The sequence below is a fragment of the Argentina silus genome (genome assembly GCF_951799395.1).
Source record: "Argentina silus genome assembly, chromosome: 17".
In the NCBI taxonomy this organism is placed as follows: domain Eukaryota; kingdom Metazoa; phylum Chordata; class Actinopteri; order Argentiniformes; family Argentinidae; genus Argentina; species Argentina silus.
In genome coordinates, this window is record NC_139671.1 from 16,926,825 (window position 1) to 16,946,652 (window position 19,828).

A 19,828-nucleotide genomic window follows, 5' to 3' on the forward strand; every position below is an offset into this window, starting at 1 on the left:
CAATTCTCACATTCTTGTTTTCTCTCTCTCCTGCTTTCCCTGTCTCTATTTTTCCCTGCTTTCCTCTCTGCTGCCTCTAATTACAGCTCACAGGCAGTAACATGAGAGGAACGAAAGTGAGGGAGAGAACATAGGCAACTGGCAACACATACGCACACACATGCACACGAACGAGCACGCACACACACACACACACACACACACACACAGATAGATAGACAGACAGACACACAGCCACACGCACGCACACCCACACACAGATGAACAGACACACACACACACACACACACACACACATGCTGACTAAGTGAGCTGTTTCCTGTGGGCAGGTAAACACTGCTTGGCCACAGTGAGATGTTGTACACACCCATATCTCCTCCAGAGGCCTCTGTAGAGGAGACTGACAGCAGCACTGGGGCAAGTCTTATCCTGCCTCCACACCCCCAGGTAACACTCAGAAGGCATGGAGCGCTTACTGACAGACCTCAAAATGGAGTGAGCCAGATTACAAAATTGAACACTTAATTATCTGTTATCTGTCTCACCAACATCCAAGATAACTTCATAGAGGCCTACTTTCAAAACTCTCTCATTCCAAATTAATGCATTCTAGCTTTGACAAATATAATATCCTATCTTTAAAACACGTACCATGTTTATAGTGTGTATGATGAGAATGTTCACATGTGAGGCGTATTGTCCACAGTCTCATCATAAACGTATGTGTATTGACCTCTGGATAAAAAGGTGATTCTGTCAATTCTGTCAATGCGTGGGAGTACTGTGCTTTTTGTGGTAGCCCCTAGAGGGCAGTATCAGATTGTTTAAATGGGCCTTTCTCTCTACCGTTACCCGTGACAAATAATCTGTACACAAGCAGTAGGTTGTGGTGTGGTACGTGGCGATGCTTTCCCCACTGGTGACCGCGTTTGCGAGTTTGCATGCGAGAATTGAGTTCTAAAATGACAGGTCTTCATGTTGTATGTGATACAGTAGGCTAGTCTACATGAACATGTTCAAAGTGGAAGGGAACACAAAATGTGAGTTTGTGATAAACTATAAAGCTATGAACTGATTTGTATCAACATAGTGGACATGCTGACAAGTTGTCCAAAATCTCCAACCATTCATTCTGGCCAATAAAGACAAATTGACATGTACGGTGCAATATTCTGCAATATTCTGCAGCTTAATAAAACAAAAGCCCACTGTAGTGAGTGACACGAATTGTCCCACTTGGCAATGAATGAAGAGCGTGAGTGCTGCTATTGTTTGGCGACATCACGAACGCGCCTCGAGCCCTCGAGTCCCCTGACTGTCACAGATGCTGAGCGCGCATATTGGGTAAATTGTCTTGATTTGTATCCAAGGATTCAGCGCATTACGCACACGTGAACGCATTTAAATCCCACTAGGGTTGACATTAGTAGACGGATGTCATGGACGAAAAACGGAATGATTCATAAATGCAGACAATGACACCGAAAGTAAAAGTGGCACATTTGTTCTACTCCACAGTTTTTGCGTGGAGCTGCATCACACCGTTCAGTTCCGCTTTGCAAGCTCACCCCCTTCCCTTCCCCCATCTCCAAATCAAAACACTCGAACATGTGCGAAGATCTCCATCACGTGTAGTTAACAAAACACAGCGGATAAAACATCGAATGATAGACAGCAACGGGAGCCAATCCACGTCGGAAATTCGGGTAGCAACAAGATAAATACAAACAAGGCGTCCAATCACAGAACGTGAGGGCGTGTTCCACATTCTGCTGTACTGTTACTTCCGTCAATATTTTCACTGTACAGCTGAAATTCTCAATACAACAAAGGAATCGCTCTCGGTAAGGTTGATTTACGGAGATATGTAAAAGTGACAGATTATTCTTTGACTGTGTTTTACTGTCTTTGCATTACATTCGTTTCTTGATTGATTCCCACTTTGCAAGCGAGCAGTTATATTGCTTTTATATCTGCCTTTTTCACCATTCAGTCTCGTTTAGCTAAAACGACAGGCAGTTTGCTTTGTCAATGTTTTAATTTATCAAGGATTTAACACATATTCGACATAAATGTATTCTTTAGCGTACCACAAACTATTGTCAAATGCATAATGTTTGATTTTTTTGCACGAAGTGGAGGATGACATGCCGCATCATGTAACGCTATTCGTTACAATTGCACATCCAGGTAAATAGACAACCAGGTTGATTGAGTGACAGCGGCTCTCTCCTCGCACACTCCCCCGGTGAAGGATGCCTTTCTTTGGCCAGGACTGGAGGTCGCCAGGATGGAGCTGGATCAAGACCGAGGATGGTTGGAAGAGGATCGAGTTGTATGGACACAAACTGGGAGACAACAACAATGAAATAGACTTGGAGGAGTAAGTAACTGCCCCATTTACCTTTATCCAGTGATATGCCCATATATAGACTTGGAAGAGTAAGTAATTGCCCCATCTACCCTTTACTCCGTCAATACTTAACCCGTAACCTACATTTATCTTTTGCCCTTAAAAATGGGGCAAATTGTAGAATATAGAGTATTGAGTATTTACAGTGTATATACAGTGTTTTTAGTATTGTAATGTTTGTAGCATTTTGTATTTCTGTACACAGCTATCCAGGTTCAAATCATCACTCAATTGTATCTCAAGCCATACATTATTATGCATAGGCATTCATTCTGACCATCTCGCGTTTTGGTCACTGGCTGTAGACTTTGCCTTACAGATTATAGCAAGACCAGAGTCACATCTCTGAGTAAGACCCCAAGAGGCCCAAGGACCTGTTGCTAACACTGGCTTGCTAGAAGCAGCTTCTTTGATGCTTTAGCTTGTATTTCCCTATGTACAGACTGGTAGCCTCACTGAATTAGCCACCAACCATTGTCACCACACAGCATTTTCAGCATTGGATATTGGTTTCCTTGATTTCCATTGATTTATCAAGGTTGTGACCAGAGAGACAGACTGTAGATCAGTGTTCATGACTGATACAAGGGCTTTCCTGACTTGTGTGTGCGCGCGCTTGTATGTGTGTGTGTGTGCGTGTGTGTGGGACTACTCCATGTTTGTTATGATGGTGTCAGTCATTCACTGAATGTTGTTAAACTGGAACAATGTCATTTTCTGACTCGAGCCCTAAAAAAGGTAATTGTCGGGCTCTGAGTTGTAAGTCTCAGACAGTTATTATGTTATTTTGACTGGAGTCATAATAGAGAGATAAAGCTACTTTTTCAAACTCATGTTTCCTTCATTTAACAGCACACTGTTCATTTTTAATGGCTCCGGGGACTTGGATTATAATAACATGAAATACAGCCAAATCATTTTGAACATTCCTTTTTGTGGCTTTATTTAATTATATATTTAGCCTCCCTTCAGTATTATCTCATCACTGCAGCGATCATTCTTACTAAATAGCAGAGTCTTTGAAGTTTTATTTAGCCTAATGCACACAGCCAGCTGTCGTCAGTTGTCAGTTTGCACGTCATGACTGTATGTCAAAATAAAGAAACGTCACGTTAATGCAAGGGTGTTTGAGCTGTAGCGTCTTCATGTCATAGTGTTCAGCCCCAAAAGGAAACTCCGATTGTTCACATATCCCTATCATGATTTATTAACAATGTATGTATAGCTAGATTATTACATTTCTCTTGTTTATTTTCAGGTCATGGTTTTAGTTTTATCCAAAATGTTCTTCAGCATGTGGGCATGTGATGAAAGTGCACATGGAAATATACATGGACGTGGGATACAGTTCTCTGTAAATCTTTCCCAGCAGGTTTTGCTCAAGGCTTGGGTCTGGTGATAAGGATCGTTGGACATGATCCTGACTGGCTGGTTGGCCACCTGTACTTTGGTGCTTAGGGGTTATCCCTTGAGCCACCATGCTAAATGCATCAGCTGTTACTCTTTTACTGGTGAAACTTCACAGGGATCAGACTGAAAAAGACAGAAATAGGAGATAGATAAAGGGAATGAATGTTATCTTCTGTGGATTCAGTTCCTAACAAGAGGGTCAATCTTTATGAATTCACCCATTTGGGTGAAGGAAAGAAAGGGAGAAGATTGAGCAAGAGAGGAGGACACTCGTAGGTCAACAGTGTTGAACTTCTTGACTTTGTCAGGCGGGCAGCGGCCAGTGAAACAGGAAAACTTCGCACCTTTTTTACATGATGACAGAGACACCGTCAACTCATTGTAAAGAGTGTCACACTGAACAGAACATGAGAAGGGCAGGGCAGAAGTTCAGCCATCTCCTCTTATCACTTCCATGTGAGAGGCCTCAGGACATTCAGGACGTAAATTACATCCCATAATTACTGCCTGTCACATCACTGTGGTGGCGTCATGGCAACCGAAGAAGTCGAACTAAGGGTCGGGCTGTCGTGGTGAGGAAATTCTCAGAGCGTTAGCCTGAACAGGAAAGGCAAACTCGTGGGTCTGAGTCACTAGAAGGTCTGCGGTGAAGGTGAAAGGTCAAAGTGACAGTATAGTGGGTGTTTTTAGAAAGACATGTTGAGTTCCTGTTTCTACCTGAGCCTGTCATGCAAACAGTGTCTGAGAATAGTTCTGTTGTTGTGAGAGACTGGGAGGAACTGAGAGAACTGATTCACACACACACACACACACACACACACACACACACACACACACACACACACACACACACACACACACAGACACACACGCGCCAAAACAAAACAAGTTTAGTTTCTCTCATGGTTTACCTCCCAAGCACTGCAACCTAGTGAGAACCTCTTGACGATCGAATTGTGCAATAGAGATTAGAGGGATCGGGGTTCAGACAATCCAGTCAATTCACTGATTGATTGACTGACTGACATGGATTGGCAGATTTATTTATTGGATTGAATGGTTTTTTTTGTTCCATGGATTAGGGTTATTGACCTCTCCTGAAAGGTCACATGAGGTGAATCTTGCCTGACCTGACCTTATTGGTCCATAGTAAGCTCTGTAAACAGGTGCACTGATGAAAGCTTGGTAACCATGTGGAATGAATGAGCAGTTGTCTTCTCTCCTCTTCCAAAACAGGAGAAATAGGGCCACCTCAGAGCGTGTTATGCTCTCCTTCCTCCCCATCCCTCTATCTGCCTAATCTTACATCTGCTTTGGCATATGTTTCAACTTAACATTCGCCCGCTATTTTTGTTTCATAAAGTTACCAGGAATTTTCCAACCCTCCTTCATGTCTCTATCAGATTTCGAGGCTGATTTGTGTTCACGTAAATATGCTAAAAGTGGATGCCTGGGTTTGACCTTCTACTGCATTCCCATATTAAGAGATACATGTATGAAATGTAAACATGACTTACAGTAGGCTTACGTTCTCTAAATCAACATAGTGTAGACTTGACGCATCTCTGCTGTAACTTTTTCAGATAATCATCTCAAGTTATGATGGCACAGCAGTTGCTTATTAAGTTGGACCCCGATGAACTCTACACATACTGTACTGGTTGTCATTTCATGACTAGCCTACCTCTAATGGTCATTTACATTGTTTATATTAAAAAAATGATAATAATTATACATAAGTGTTAAATGATCCATGTTACAGTCACAGTTGTCCTCTTGAAATCCCCTGATTCCCAAAAGGATGTAGGCTACCACACAGCTGGTTAAATTACATTATTATTTAAACCACTACTCTATACAAGCATTAAAGGTTATTTTCATCTCTCGCCTATGTTGACATTCTCCAATTGGGTAGACTATTGACTGTTCTCAGCGGGAGAACTGGGGTGGTTGTGAGGTTTTTATCTTCAGGAAACATGTTGTGTTTATGACCTGTGGTGGCAGTGAATGTCCCTATGGGTTGGGGTTTAGGCCGAGAGTTTCCTGTGGCTGTCCAGTCCAGACGAACAAAACACGCAGACAGACGAAGAAAGAGTGGCCTTATACTCTATATCCAGGAGAGAATGCTTGAGAATGACATATTACTTTAGGCTTATTTACAGATTAGTACGATTATGGGCAAATCTTTCTAAATCTGTATCTCGTTTAGAATTTTTCATTGAAAGTCATGATGCTGTAGAATATTTAATTATTCCCCCCAAAAAAGTGTGTGTGTGTGTGTGTGTGTGTGTGTGTGTGTGTGTGTGTGTGTGTGTATATATATATATACTCAACTACAAAAATAGTAATTAGTTGCTGTAGATTCAAGTCAGAGTGACAAAGTCCTCCTTTGATGTCTTATCTTTATGCTAGTAGTGCACTGTATGTTTCTCAGAGATTGTGGTAGTGTATTCTTTCCATATAAGGTTATGCCTTGTGGGCATACTTTGTATATGGGATGGGCAATATGACTTAGTCCCCTTTTATGAGGTCACCATATACTGTATTATCTATAGTTGCTCATCCAGTAGGCTGCCTCTCAATGCCACATTGGGCCATCATCAACCTCATTTCCGCAGCTCACAGGAAAACAATGACATTGCGCCACACAATAACCAATGACATAATTTCCCCACAATGGCTGTCTTCCAAAAAACATCCTAAGGCCTTTATGATGTCATACTGCTACACAGCTACACAACAGCTACCCCAAAATGGCTGCCGACTGCTAAACAAACTCTTCCACTCACTAACAGACAGACAGATAGCATTACGACTGCTAATGTGTGCTACACCAACCTAGCAGTGAATGCTCCCTGTCTATTATGTACTGTAGGAGAACAGCATTGTTTACCTGATGCAATGTAAAAGACTGTCTATTTTATATCAATTCCATGTAAAAGATTATAGAGACTATATGGATCTGTTCTGTTTGGTTGAAGATGACCAGAGGTGTTCTATTTCTCCACTCTTTCTTTGCCTTTTTCTTCCTTTCTTCTTTCTTCATTTGTCTGTCCGGCTGGCTGCTGTAAGAATCCTCTGTAATGGAAGTGTTTGCATGACCTGTAATTTCGTGTGTGTGCGTGCGTGTGTGTGCGTGCGTCCATCCGTCCGTCCGTGAGATTGAAGAGAAGAGAGAATCCTTATGCCTGGATACTTTACCCCTCCCCCATACACACTTTACCCCCTAGTTAGATCTTTGCCTTTACCTCACAGGCAAGGCCTAGCATGCACCACAATGCTCTTTCAGCCTTGACTCTTACCAAAGAGCCTAAACATTGTTTTAAAGGTCAGAAAAGAACAGCACTGTATTTTATTAGTTACATTTTTACCTCTACAAGCTGTATTCTAGCTTTCAATCTTTTTGCTGTTGCATTAGCCCGTCTTGTGATGTGGATTTATGTTGGATGAAGGTTATTCAGCAACGCTCTCCCAACACTACATTCCACGTTGGCAACAAGGTTGTTTTTCCCAACCCCTGGCAGGTGGAGGCAGCAACTCACTGTTGGGTGTACGTGCTTCACTGATTGGGATAAATGGTTTAGCACCGGGCTTGTGGAAAACTACTAAATCACCCTCCGCTCAATATCATCAGTATGGATCGGATGGAAGTGGTCAGAGTTAGACAAACAGAAACCTGGGAGAAAAAACTGATTTACTACCAGATAAACATTAACGTTTTTTGGGGGGGGAACTTCCTCGTCTGTCCACACTCAAAATCTATACGGTTTCAGCACACTGGCTCCAATAACCCATGTTCCTCTGAACTGATAGCAAATCCCATAGCATCTATATGTAATAATATATGCCATTTAGCTGACGCTTTTATCCAAAGTGACTTACATTGCAGTGAGTGCTTTGTTTATGATTATTAGATGGTCCTCTGTGGCTCAGTTGGTAGAGCATGGAGCTAACAACACTTAGTTTGGGGGTTTGATTCCCGCTGGACCATATATACTGAAAAATGTATGCACTCACTGCAATGTAAGTCACTTTGGATAAAAGAGTCAGCTAAATGGCATATATTATTACATATAGATGCTATGGGATTTGCTATCAGTTCATATTGAACGTAGACAGCCTGCAGGTATCACAAACATGACACTTAGAACCTAGACCAAGTTGTCAAGGGTCTTGAACGACGACAAAGAGCACAATTTTCCAGACCTGATCTGTGATCTGTTGATCCTCTTATCTGGCTTTGGTAACCACTTTGTAACTAATTCTAGTAACAAGATATGCATGTGGGAATCAAACTTCCATTCAAAATCTCCCATTAGCAGCAATGCATCATTTCCGTGAAGCGGTTTAAATGGCTCGCACGTATTCTTAATTTAACATTTACAGTACCAGTCAAAAGTTTGGACACACCTCATTCATTGGTTTTTCTTTATTTTTTATTATTTTCTACATTGTAGATTAATTTTGAAGACATCAAAACTATGAAGGAACACATATGGAATTATGTAGTAAACAAAAAAGTGTTAAACAAACCAGAATATGTGTTATATTTTAGATTCTTCAAAGTAGCCACCTTTTGCTTTGATTACAGCTTTGGACACTCTTGGCAAGGTGTGTCCAAACTTTTGACTGGTACTGTATGTACGAGAGGTCTAGAGCTATTATGAATGTATTCTTATCTCAATAACCCTAACTAAGAAGACATTGATGAATGCTGAAAAAGCTATTTTTTTCATTTGTTCTTATGCACGACTTAAGAGCAAATCAATGCGTACGCAAGGTTGATGAATGAGGTCCAGTGTGAGGAGCTTGTTTCCTAAAATACATTAAAAGATGCACGTAGCAATCACTCAGAAGTCCTACTCAACCATTGTTCTGTACACACTATGCACCTGTGTCTGCACTTTTGCCCTATAGGGTATAGCTGCATAGAATATGTTTTAATATGCATAAACAACTAAGATTGATAGTTTTGAGGCTATCCTTGGGGGGACTAGTCTATCTTGACAGGTTTTACATCTTCAAACAAGTCTCTGAAAATGCAAGGCCTTAGGCCACTATCTGTCTTTGAGGGCTCCTCCAGTCTAAAAACACAGGAATTATTCATTCACGTTTCTCCTTCAGCTCATCAAACTCATACCATATGCTGCTTAGTGCTGATCATAATCATTGTGCTGTAAAGGTCAGACATTACAATAAAATGTTCTTCGCCTTAAGGGGATTGGGTAGCTCTCTGCAAGGGAGGCCTTCACTTGGATTCATTGTAGGCCAAATATTTGGCAACAGGCTTTCATCTGAAGTCCAAGACATCAGTAACAACACAGTTTGATGTGTACGTGGTTCCAAAGAAAGTGTTGATTTAGGATTTTTAATATCATGGGGATTGGAACCAACAACCCTCTGGTCATGAAATCATGAATAATCATTCAATCAAATAAAACTCAATGAGACCAATTTTGACTCCCAATGAGTTGTGATCGCTGACTCCCAGTATCCAAAGATTAACATCCATACTGTAGCTATGCCTTTTACTGGCCATATTGCAGTCTATAAATCCATGTTCTATGAATGAAGTCTTATCTCAAACATCATTGGCCATTAACCCGCTCTGATCTGTGTCCCGCCATGTTATCTGCCAACAGAAGCACACAGCAGTTTTTAATGAGGACTCGCTGAGAAGATCAAAGTGCTTCATTGATGTTCTATTCTCCATGCATTAGTAATCCATGTACTGAGGCTAATCACCTGACTCGCAACTGCACGCACACACGCACGCATGCACACACACACACACAGAAATAGAAATACATCTCTGCTTGTTTGAAACACCATGACAGGAGGTAGCCAGCACAGTCTAAGACCATGTTACACTCACAACCAGAGAGGTGTTTTTAACCGCCAACCTTGGCAAACAGGTCTTTTTAAACACAATATAATTACACGCTATTACTCATACATAATGCTATTGACTCACTTCCTTCATGTCTGCCTTGTGTCTCTGAAACAGGCTGTGCGGGGACAACAAAGAGAACCTGTTTGTGGGGGACGTGCGTGAGGTGGCAGACAAGAAGAGGAAAAAGGACTTCTATAACAACAACACCAAATCACAGTGTGAGTAGCAGCACCGGCAGCTTGTCCTTAGGAAAATGGGTTGTGTGTGTGTGTGTGTGTGTGTGTGTGTGTGTGTGTGTGCACCTGCACGGCTGTACACTCACTGAACACTTTATTAGGAACACCTGTACACCTTCTCATAGTGGAGGTGGTGGAATGGTGGGGGGAATGTTTTCTTGGGACACTTTGGACCCGTTAATACCAATCAATCATCGCTTGATTGCCACAGCCTATTTGAGTATTGTTGCTGACCATGTGCATCCCTTCATGGCCACAATTACCCATCTTGTAATGGCTACTTCCAGCATGATAATGCACCATGTTACAAAGCCGTCTCAAACTGGTTTCATGAACATGACAATGAGTTCAGTGGCCTTCCCAGTCACCGGATCTGAATCCAATAAAACGCCTTTGGGATGTGGTAGAACGGGAGATTCACAGCTTGAAAGTGCACCTGAAAAACCTGCAGGAATTGCGTGACGCAATCATGTCATCATGGACCAGAATCTCAAAGGAATGTTTCCAACATCTTGTGGAATCAATGCCACGAAGAATTGAGGTTGTTTTGAAAGGGAGGCCCTACCCAGTATTATTAATAAAGTGCTCAGTGAGTGTATGTGTACGTATCTGCATGGCTGTGTACACTATGTATATGCGTGTATGTGCATGTGTGCTTGTCTGTGCGTGTGAACGTGCGTGCGTGTGCATGTGCATGAATGCGAGCGAGCGTGTGCACGAACTTGTGTGTGTGATCAAAAGCGACTCAAGGCTAACCAGATTGCGAGAAGGACTTTAGTGCCCTAACAAACACACAAAGACGATAAATCACCGTAGTAATCCCCTTGGATGCCTCTCTGTTTTCTCTCCCCTCTCTCCTCTCAGTCATCTACCAGGAAAAGTGGATCTATGTCCACAAGGAGAGTACGAGAGAGGTGAGCCGGGGTCGAGGTTGGACCTGGAAGTGTTTTACACTTTGAAATGGTTGAAGGTGTATATGCAGGATATTGGCAGTAGAATGAGACGGTACCGTCTGTGTTGTTGGCTAAATCATGCTGCACTCAACCTTATTATTATTATTAATATTATTATTATTATTGTTACTATTATTATATAGAATGGTGACATATTGTATGTGTTTTGGACACCAATATCAATATGTGTGTGCGTGTGTCTATCTTACAGAGACACGGATACTGCACGCTAGGAGAAGCCTTCAACCGTCTTGATTTTTCCAGCGCCATTCAGGATATCAGGAGATTCAACTATGTGGCAAAAGTAAGCTGCTGGCGGTTATGCCTCCGTTACGTGTCTTTTAACATGACGTCTACATCAGTATCACTTCTACTGGTTGCGACTACAGTCTCTCTCCTTCTCCCCGCAGCTCCTCCAGCTGATAGCCAAGTCCCAGCTGCCGTCTCTGAGCGGAGCGGCCCAAAAGAACTACTTCAACGTGCTAGAGAAGATCGTACGGAAGGGTAAGAGAGAGGGAGGGAGAGGAGGAAAGATGGGAGGGAAGGAGAGAGAGAGGGAGGGGGGAGGAAAGGGAGGAAGGAGAGAGAGAGAGAGTGAAGGAGAGAGAGAGAGAGAGGGAGGGAGAGAATGAGAGGAGAAGAATAGAGGGAAAGTGAGAGGGGAGGGGGGGAGGGAGAGAATGAGAGGAGGAGGAGGGGGAGGAGAAGAAGAAAAAGAAGAAGAAGGGAGAGGGAAAGAGAGGGGAGGGAGAATGAGAGAGCAAGAGGGGGATTATGCTTGTGTTGGGCCTCTCTAGTCTCTGCTCACTGGCGTGTCACAATAACAGACTGTGACCACCGCCATTCTAAATGGCAGAGCCACTGGTTTTAACTGGGAACCATACTTAGTGGTTGGCCCTGCTTAGTGGTTGGCCCTGCTGGCCCTGGTTCAAATGAAATGCGACAGAACAACACTTCTCTATGCCCCCCCCCAGGCCCCAAACTCATTATTTCCACAGGACTGACAGTCTAATGCTAGGTTTCTTGGTACCCTTCAGCACCAATACGAGTCACGCTCTCGTATCCGAGAGAACGTTTGACCACAAAACCACTGAGCTGGCGTGCTCCATCATTATTGGCTTCCTGTTGCCAGGCGGATCAAAGGAGAAATCACATCTAGGCCAACCACACGCTTAAAGAAGGACAACTTGAATTAGTTAGAGTATTTTAAAGAACTGTTTTGCATTGGTTTTATTTGTGCTCTTTAAATAAAATGTGCTCCTTAATATTGGGGATTTTGTTTTGAATGTAATGGGGGAGGGGGGGGGGGATGTTTTTTATCCATATTTAAAGGGATATTACACCCGAAAATCAAACTTTGTCAGATGTTTTCAGACCTCTAAGGTAGTGTAATGGCAATGTCACTCCATGTCCCACATGATCTGTGGTGTAGATCCAGCTAAATGCAACTCAACTCCAAATGAATGGAAAAGACAGTGAATGATATTGGTTTTAGTACTTCATTATGGGTGGAATCTTAACTCGAGGTCCGCACGCATAAATTGAATCATCCCATTAACATCAATGCAAGATTTACGCTAAAATCTGAATTACGTGCGGCAGATCTTAATCATAATCATAATTCTTTTATATGCATTTTATATGCATATGCACATACAGGAAATTGACTTGGTGAGGTTGGTGCATGGGACATAAAAAACAACATATAAGCAAAATATTAACAAAAAAATTACAAAATATCAAAATATTAACAAAATTGACAAATTTACAAAATAGAACAATAAAATAATAAAGAGTAAGAATTCCACCCTGTATCAATTTCTAATGTTGTCGACGTAACAAAACTGACCTTTATTTTTGGTGGTTTTCTGGCCGTAGTCCTGGACGACCAACAGAACCCACGCCTTATCAAAGAGCTGCTGCAGGACCTGAGCTCCACGCTGTGCATCCTGACCAGGGGGATGGGGGACTGCATCCTGGTGGGCAACATCAACATCTGGGTCTGCAGGCTGGAGACCATCCTCAACTGGCAGCAGCAGCTCAACAACCTGCAGATACCCAAGGTAGAGCAGAGTGGGTGGGTGGGTGGGGGGGGGGGGGGGGGATGTGTGTGTGTGTGTGTGTGTGTGTGGGGGGGGGACGGGGGGGTGTAGGTGTGCGTGCATGCGTGCAGTTCATTCAGTGTAACGCTAATATACTATCTATATCCATCTCAAGTTTTCTGTTCACCTTGAAGCCTGGCCACACTGATACTGGATGCCATACTACTATAACTCGCTTTAGCTTACTCTCTGTACTGAAAGGCTCCTCTAAAAGCATCAGCATTAACCTAAAAGCCTTTTTGGACGGCCTTTGTGGACCCTATTCTACTTTTGACCACTTAGGGCTTCTGAAGAGAAGGCCTCTGGTGACCTCAATACAGCTGGCGTTGTGACAGCATTCACTCATCAGGCCTGCTCAGTCACTGTAGCCTTGTGTTCTGGAATGCTGCTGCAGCCAACCTTGACAGGGAGTTTCTATGAGTCACTTTGGCCCAAGAGACGCAGTTATGTTATGCTATTCTATCAACGTTTCGGCAGCAGTCTGCCTTCTTCAGGATCGGAGCAAGTGTGTCCGGCTTTATTTTATTTATTTTTTTAAATTCTGAACTTGTCACCTGTCAGCCTGCACCTCACCAAACGAAAGGGTGTGCGTTTTCTTGCCCTAGGTCTATGACAGTTACCAGAGTTTTAACGGCATGTTCCCAATGTTGTCTCCGTAGCAACTGTCCAGCGGGATGACGCTCATGGACCTGCCGCTGGACATGCAGAACAACATCCTCTACAAGTTCTCTGACGCCTGTGACATCATCAACCTGGGACAGGCCACGCCCACGCTGCACATGCTCAGTGAGGAGCGGCAGCTGTGGAAGAAGCTGTGCCAGTTTCACTTCGCAGAGAAACAGGTGAGTTTGTAAGACCGCTGTTGCACGTCGGCCATCTTTGTGAAAGTGCCACCATTCTTGAATAAAGGGTACATAGTCAGGTTTTTTTGAGAGGGATCAAGAAAAGGAGACATTCTGACCCATACTGCGTGATGTAGGTTACACAGCTTAATGGTAATCAAAAGTCACCAGTGTCACATACTGTATACTGTATAGTAACAGTACAGTGGACAGTAAGTACTGTCCGGAGTGACCACTAGAGGGCAGTGTTGCCACATGATATTCATAGGTGGTATCGTAGAGCTGACCCACTGAGTTCAGAGACATATGCTTATCGACTTGGAAAACAGTTAGCTATCTATCATCCTTTACAGTGACCATAGTCATCTAGATCTCTCCCTTTCCCCTGTATTCTTAAATTAACATGTGTGTGTGTGTGTAGTTCTGTCGGCATCTGATCCTGTCTGAGAGAGGGCACGTGGACTGGAAACTGATGTACTTCACCTTACAAAAAAACTACCCCAAGAGAGAGCAATACGGAGACACACTGCACTTCTGCAGACACTGTAGCATCCTCTTCTGGAAGGTAAGCGACGCCCAGAGCAGGATAACAACAGGGGTTTCCCCAACAAGGTAGTGGACATCAAAAGTGTGTTTAGGGGGTCAAGACTCACTGTATTCACACTAGATAAGGCTGTGAGGTGAAGATTGAGTGAAGCAATTTGTTCTGATGTTTTATTGTTTGGGTTAGGGTTAATCCTAGCCAGGAGAAATTCTTGAGGAGACCTTAGATGTGTGTGTATGAATTGTCTGTGTGACCGTTGAGTTTGTTTACGAAGTTAGGAGTCAGTTTAGTAATAGGATGTTCTGTGATTCATTGAATGTACAGCCAAAACAACCTTTATCAGTTGTTGGATTCAGTCCAAAATATGGGGTCGTGGCACCCAACCTCTCTCAGACTGAGTGTATAGTCTCCGGAGGAGGAGGCCCATTTGGGTGGGAAAGAACAGCCTCTTCTCCCCAAAAAAGTACCTCCTCTTCTCCATTTTCTCAAGCATGTAACGCCAGCCAATTCCTCTCACTTCAAGCTCAACCCTTTTAGACCTTTTCCACCTCCTTGCCTTCGGTTGTGCTACAGATCCTCGGCCTGTATTAACATTCATGAGTTCAGTTTTCAACACAATGCCCCGACTATTCGCTGATGATAAACACGTTTTATGAATGACGCAGGTTACGGTTTAGAGGCTAATGTTAATGCTAACGGCTATGTGCTAATTATGCTAATCCGTGACGCCGGGTGCCCTGAGGAGGAAGTTACGGTAAGCTGTGAACCCAGGCCTTTCATTCACCTGGAGGGGGGTTCAAGGGTCAATGAATGAGCTTGGTTGTCCTCATTGACCAATTCAACCGGCTGTATTTACTTTTAAGTTGACCCATCTAGTCGCTATTAAGTTAGGGGTTGAATTAACCTGTCAATGAGGTTAACCAACCGCATTCGTTTGTGACCTTGGACCTTAATGGGTTGATTGCAGCATGGTGAGGAATGATAAGAATGATGAGGAATATAATATAATGAATATTAATATTTGTTTGGGTTTTTTGGCTCTGCGTAAGAGGCTTCTGCATACTGTAGCAAGTCCAGGACAGGTCACACTTTTTTTGCCGTTACTGTTCCTATTGTGTTGTGCTTGGGTGTTGCATGTAGAGAGTACCTCTAAGATTTGCGACAATGCGACTTCTAGACTGACTCTTCTTTGCCTTAGTGCCAATGCCCAACCCTAACCCTCAGAACTAGACAAAATCCTTTTGTCTCTAACCTTTGACCTCTTTGCATCCCTCTCCGTGCTTTTCCCTCTCCTCCCTGCCTGTCTTCCTGGCACTCCCTCTCCTTGATTCCCTAAAGGACTGTCACCTGGCGTTGTTATTCAAGGTATTATGCCCATCATGCCTAGCCTACCTTTGTCTCTCCTGCCGTCATTTTGTTTTCTGTTACTAGCCTAATCATGGTAGAATTAATTTCAGCTTTTTGTCGGTCCTGTCGTCACACTTGGCTCACTTGTTTGTTTGGCTTTCTTTTTTTTAATTTACCACAGCTCTCTTGTGCTCAAGAGATATTATTGAAGCAGTGTTATCCTGTCGCATGAGACATTTAAGAGAGCACTTGCATTTTAGAGAGCACTTGATGATGGCTGTTTGTTTGGGTAGTAAACATGGCTGTTTGTTTGGGTAGTAAACATCTCCGCCTATGAATGGTCAGTCACTTGTCTAAAGGTAAACTAAGCTGTCTATTGTCAATGTCTTATCCACCATCATTTGCATTCAGCCTCCATCCATAACACTGCATGTACACGAGGTAAACTCACGAGGCCAGGCGAAGGGGATCAGCCTGGTCACGTGACACTAGTATTTGGCTCTAAAGTGTGTTGCGTTATACTGTAGGCCTACACCTGTGTTGTCATAGTAACAATGGTGCTCCCTGCTGTTTTCCAGGACTCCGGGCATCCCTGCACAGCCAACGATCCAGACAACTTCCTCATGCCTGTCTCCCCCCAGCACTTCATAGACCTCTTCAAGTTCTAGACCTCCTTTTGATATTCCATGAGAGGGGACTGTTTTACACCCTCCCTAATTTCCTCTCCACTCTTACTCCGTGTGTGCGTGTGTGTGTGCGTGCGTGCGTACGTGCGTGTGTGCGGTTTCCATTTCCTTCACTCCCCAAAAACAAAGGGCTCAGAAGATAAGAAGTTTTTTTTTATTTCTGCAACTTTTTTTCTCTATGACTTAAAACATCAATATGAAGGAAGAAAAGAAGAAGAAATTAAAGGAAATGGTTGTGGAATGTTCTAGAAAGGGTATAATAATAAAAAAAAAAGATTAAGTGCTCATGGACACCTTGGGGGATAACTGAATCATTTCATTTGATGGCTTTGCGGTCTGCGGAAGCAGGTCTGCCTGTCGTTTGGTGATGTTTTTATTTTGTTTTCTTCTGTAACTTGAGTGCATGTCCAGTATAATTGTAGGTCTCTCTGTTTACGTAAAGTACATGTACTCCGTGTATTTATGCCGTGCTGTGCAATTGAGGCGTCAACACTAAAAAAAATGGACATTAGCGTTTTCTGTACAACGATGACTTTTTATGATACACTTGTCAGAACTGTCGAGTGGACAGGAAAAAAGAAATGACATTACTATTTATGAAAAAAAAATATTTTGTATCCTTTCTTTAGATTTTGTAATATTCCTTTACAATTCCAATATCTGATATGTAACTGTTTAAAAAAAAAAAAAAAAAAAAGGCTACATTTGTTGGTACTATCATGAATTTGCTGGGAAAGTAGCTGGCTATATAATAATTATTAAATATTTCTAAAATGGCATTTCTTGCTTTTGTTGATATGGGAATGGGGAATAATAAACTTTTAGCACATTGTGTATTGAAAGAGGAAGAGGTCCTGAAAAAATTCAGGCAGATCACTTGATGGCTTAGCAGATTTATTGATTTGTTTATCTGTTTGTCAGGATCATGTGCATTTTTATTTACATAAACACTTGCATTTGATGTATTTCATCAGGTGTAGCGAACTCTCCATCCAAAGGAACACAGTACATAGAGCATTCATAACACTGACATCCAATGTCACCTTATGTCAGCTAGCTGGCGAGCCGTAGACCTGGGGAGAGCTCAGGTAAAGTATTACTTTACTAAAGTGTTCCGCCACACTGTCAGTGTAAACTATTACCCTAGTGTTGAAATCAAGCCTACTAAATCTGACCATTTTCTTAGGACTGGACGCAGTGTTGAAATAAGCAGAGCCAGGCTGTCCGGGGCAGGTAAATACAGGATACGACCATCTTTGGCAGTGGAACCCGTATCTGGCTCTTGGCTGTGGACGAACAGACTCAGTAGCTTTGCCAAGACAGAAACGAAAGATAAAAGCATTAATTAAAATAAAAGTTTGGTCAGAGTGTCCAAGTCCAACCACCTACAAGTGGGAGGCATTTCAATATAAACTAACAATAGGGAAAATACAAGACAATCACTGTTTTGCTTAAAAAAAAAAAAAGATTAAATGATTCTTCAATAACCTCACACCTACATTGTTTTCAAGAACCGACACACACACTCACACACACACACACACACACACACACACACACACACACACACTACTGACACAACACTAATAACACAGCAGTATTGACCAAGAGTAGATCATCGAACAAAGTCTCTTTCTGATCATTGAACAAAGCAGTCTATGATCTTCCAAAAAGCCCCTGCTGCTCGCAAAATGAATGGAAACCGTGGTTACTGGAATACAGGTAAATGTGGTGCAGCTGTGATGCAATTTGGAATGTCCCTTCACACCTTGATTTCATTTGCACGGTGAGTGGTCTAGTAGTAACATCCCACACAAAGGGACACATCAGGCACGTTCGGTCAACTTATTGCATGGATAATATTTCGCATCATCATCATTATTTTATTTGACAGTATAGTATTTTATGACACTCGATCAGCCGGTCCTTAATTGACTGGGTTTATACAACGATGACACTGAATCCATCACAAACCACCCGGATCACCCCAAGCCAAACTGCAAAACACACACAAACTAAATCCCACCTGCACACATTTGCAAATACTCACTACGCTAATACATACACTCATACCCATATGCACTTGTGGTCTGAGCCTGGAAGGCTTGTATTAAGGTAAAACGTGATTGCACAAGGCATTTTAAGCCCATTAGCTATGCTTATCATAAGCCAAGGCTTCTGAGACATTCCTCTCCCATAGTCATAGACATTCACTGCAGGGAGGGAGGGAGACGGGATGGAAAACCACTCTTAAATAACGTCTACAGTAGCTTGGTTTACTCCCAATCGACTCGCTTTCTACCATCTTGCATAAACTTGAATGCTTAAGTTACGTTATATAAAATATCTCTTTTGAATATCATTCTCTTCGCTTGGTATTAAAAAATGTCTAAAAGGCCAGTGGATAGCACAGTTTAAAGGTAGTGTAAGGCTTTTGTGTGTTTTGCTTATTTCTGAACCCCTTCGCCCCCTCTTTGCTGACACCCTCTTCAAGATGGCTATGACTCTCTCGACATTGACAATCCAGTACACCCAACATAGCAGATATTCCCCGGCTTGATGTCTCTGCAACATAAATACAACGTAACTTCAATGTTGATTCAGTGTGGTTGATCGGTGCTCTGCAGGACTGCACTCAGTGTCAATGGAGGACGACAAAAACAGTTCTTCAAGCAGCAGAGACAGACAGAGGTTTGTTTCTCCTCTTCCTCCTTCTTCATTTGAGGAGAAATTACCGGGGGTGAGGGGGAGGGGTCACTGGTGAGGGGGTGTGGATCTTATTTAAACCCCTCCCACGAGCTCTCTGACACGCTCCCTCGGCTCCGCCTCCTGATCCCGGCCAGCTTGCCTTTGGCGCGGGCCGTCCACCTGACGGCCGTGGAATCCCGCGATTCCGACAGGTTAGCGTAGCGCGACGAGTCCTCCTCCAGGCCCAGGCCCGTCCAGGAGGGCAGCCCCAGCGGGAGCTCCAGGGCCTGGGGGAAGAACACAGGCGAGTCCCTGGTCCCGCTCTGGGCCTCCGTGGCCTCCTCGGTTGGTGTTTCCGTCATGTCGGCCAGGTGCGGGGGCTCCCAGCCCTCCATCTTGTCCAGGATCCGGGTGGGCGTGATCTGCCTCATCGTCATGGTAACGCTGTCCCAGAAGCAGTGGCTCTTCTCTGTGACTGGCTTGCTCTTCTCCTTCTCTTCCTCTTTGTTCTTCTTATGAGACCTTGATTACGGACAGAGAGAGAGAGAGAGAGAGAGAGAGAGAGAGAGAGAGAGAGGGAACAGAACAGACGTGTAAGACCATGAACGCACACAGCAGTAACAAACAATATACTAACACACCCTTATGACCTTGTTCCTTTATGACCACCGTAGGTGTGTGCATGTATACACTGGGTACCACATACATCTTGAA

General features: G+C 43.2%; 2 protein-coding genes across 2 annotated transcripts in view; one reads left to right on the top strand and one right to left on the bottom strand.

The window, feature by feature from the left end:
* Positions 1 to 1,791: 1,791 nt before the first annotated feature.
* fbxo25 (F-box protein 25) lies at positions 1,792 to 17,205 on the top strand. Its single transcript, XM_083688445.1, has 10 exons — positions 1,792 to 1,844; positions 2,191 to 2,383; positions 9,831 to 9,934; positions 10,817 to 10,866; positions 11,117 to 11,209; positions 11,316 to 11,409; positions 12,784 to 12,968; positions 13,667 to 13,849; positions 14,271 to 14,414; positions 16,319 to 17,205. Exons 2-10 carry the CDS (start codon positions 2,256 to 2,258, stop codon positions 16,406 to 16,408), a joined length of 1,071 nt encoding a protein of 356 aa, XP_083544571.1. The 5' UTR covers positions 1,792 to 1,844; positions 2,191 to 2,255; the 3' UTR covers positions 16,409 to 17,205.
* Positions 17,206 to 18,991: 1,786 nt separating this feature from the next.
* LOC310817775 (testis development-related protein) overlaps positions 18,992 to 19,828 on the bottom strand; it is a gene marked incomplete at its 5' end in the record, with an annotated part of 14,410 nt that continues 13,573 nt past the window's right edge. The window contains one exon of the mRNA XM_083688477.1: positions 18,992 to 19,636. Within this exon, the coding sequence (XP_083544603.1) occupies positions 19,204 to 19,636 (433 nt within the window). The 3' untranslated portion in view covers positions 18,992 to 19,203. The remainder of the gene's footprint in view (positions 19,637 to 19,828) is intronic.

Coding starts and splice junctions, on each gene's coding strand:
- fbxo25 (XM_083688445.1), top strand. CDS start 2,256: ATGCCTTTCTTTGGCCAGGACTGGAGGTCGCCAGGATGGAGCTGGATC. Junction 9,935..10,816: donor CAACAACACCAAATCACAGT/GTGAGTAGCAGC, acceptor CTCTCCTCTCAG/TCATCTACCAGGAAAAGTGG. Junction 10,867..11,116: donor ACAAGGAGAGTACGAGAGAG/GTGAGCCGGGGT, acceptor TCTATCTTACAG/AGACACGGATACTGCACGCT.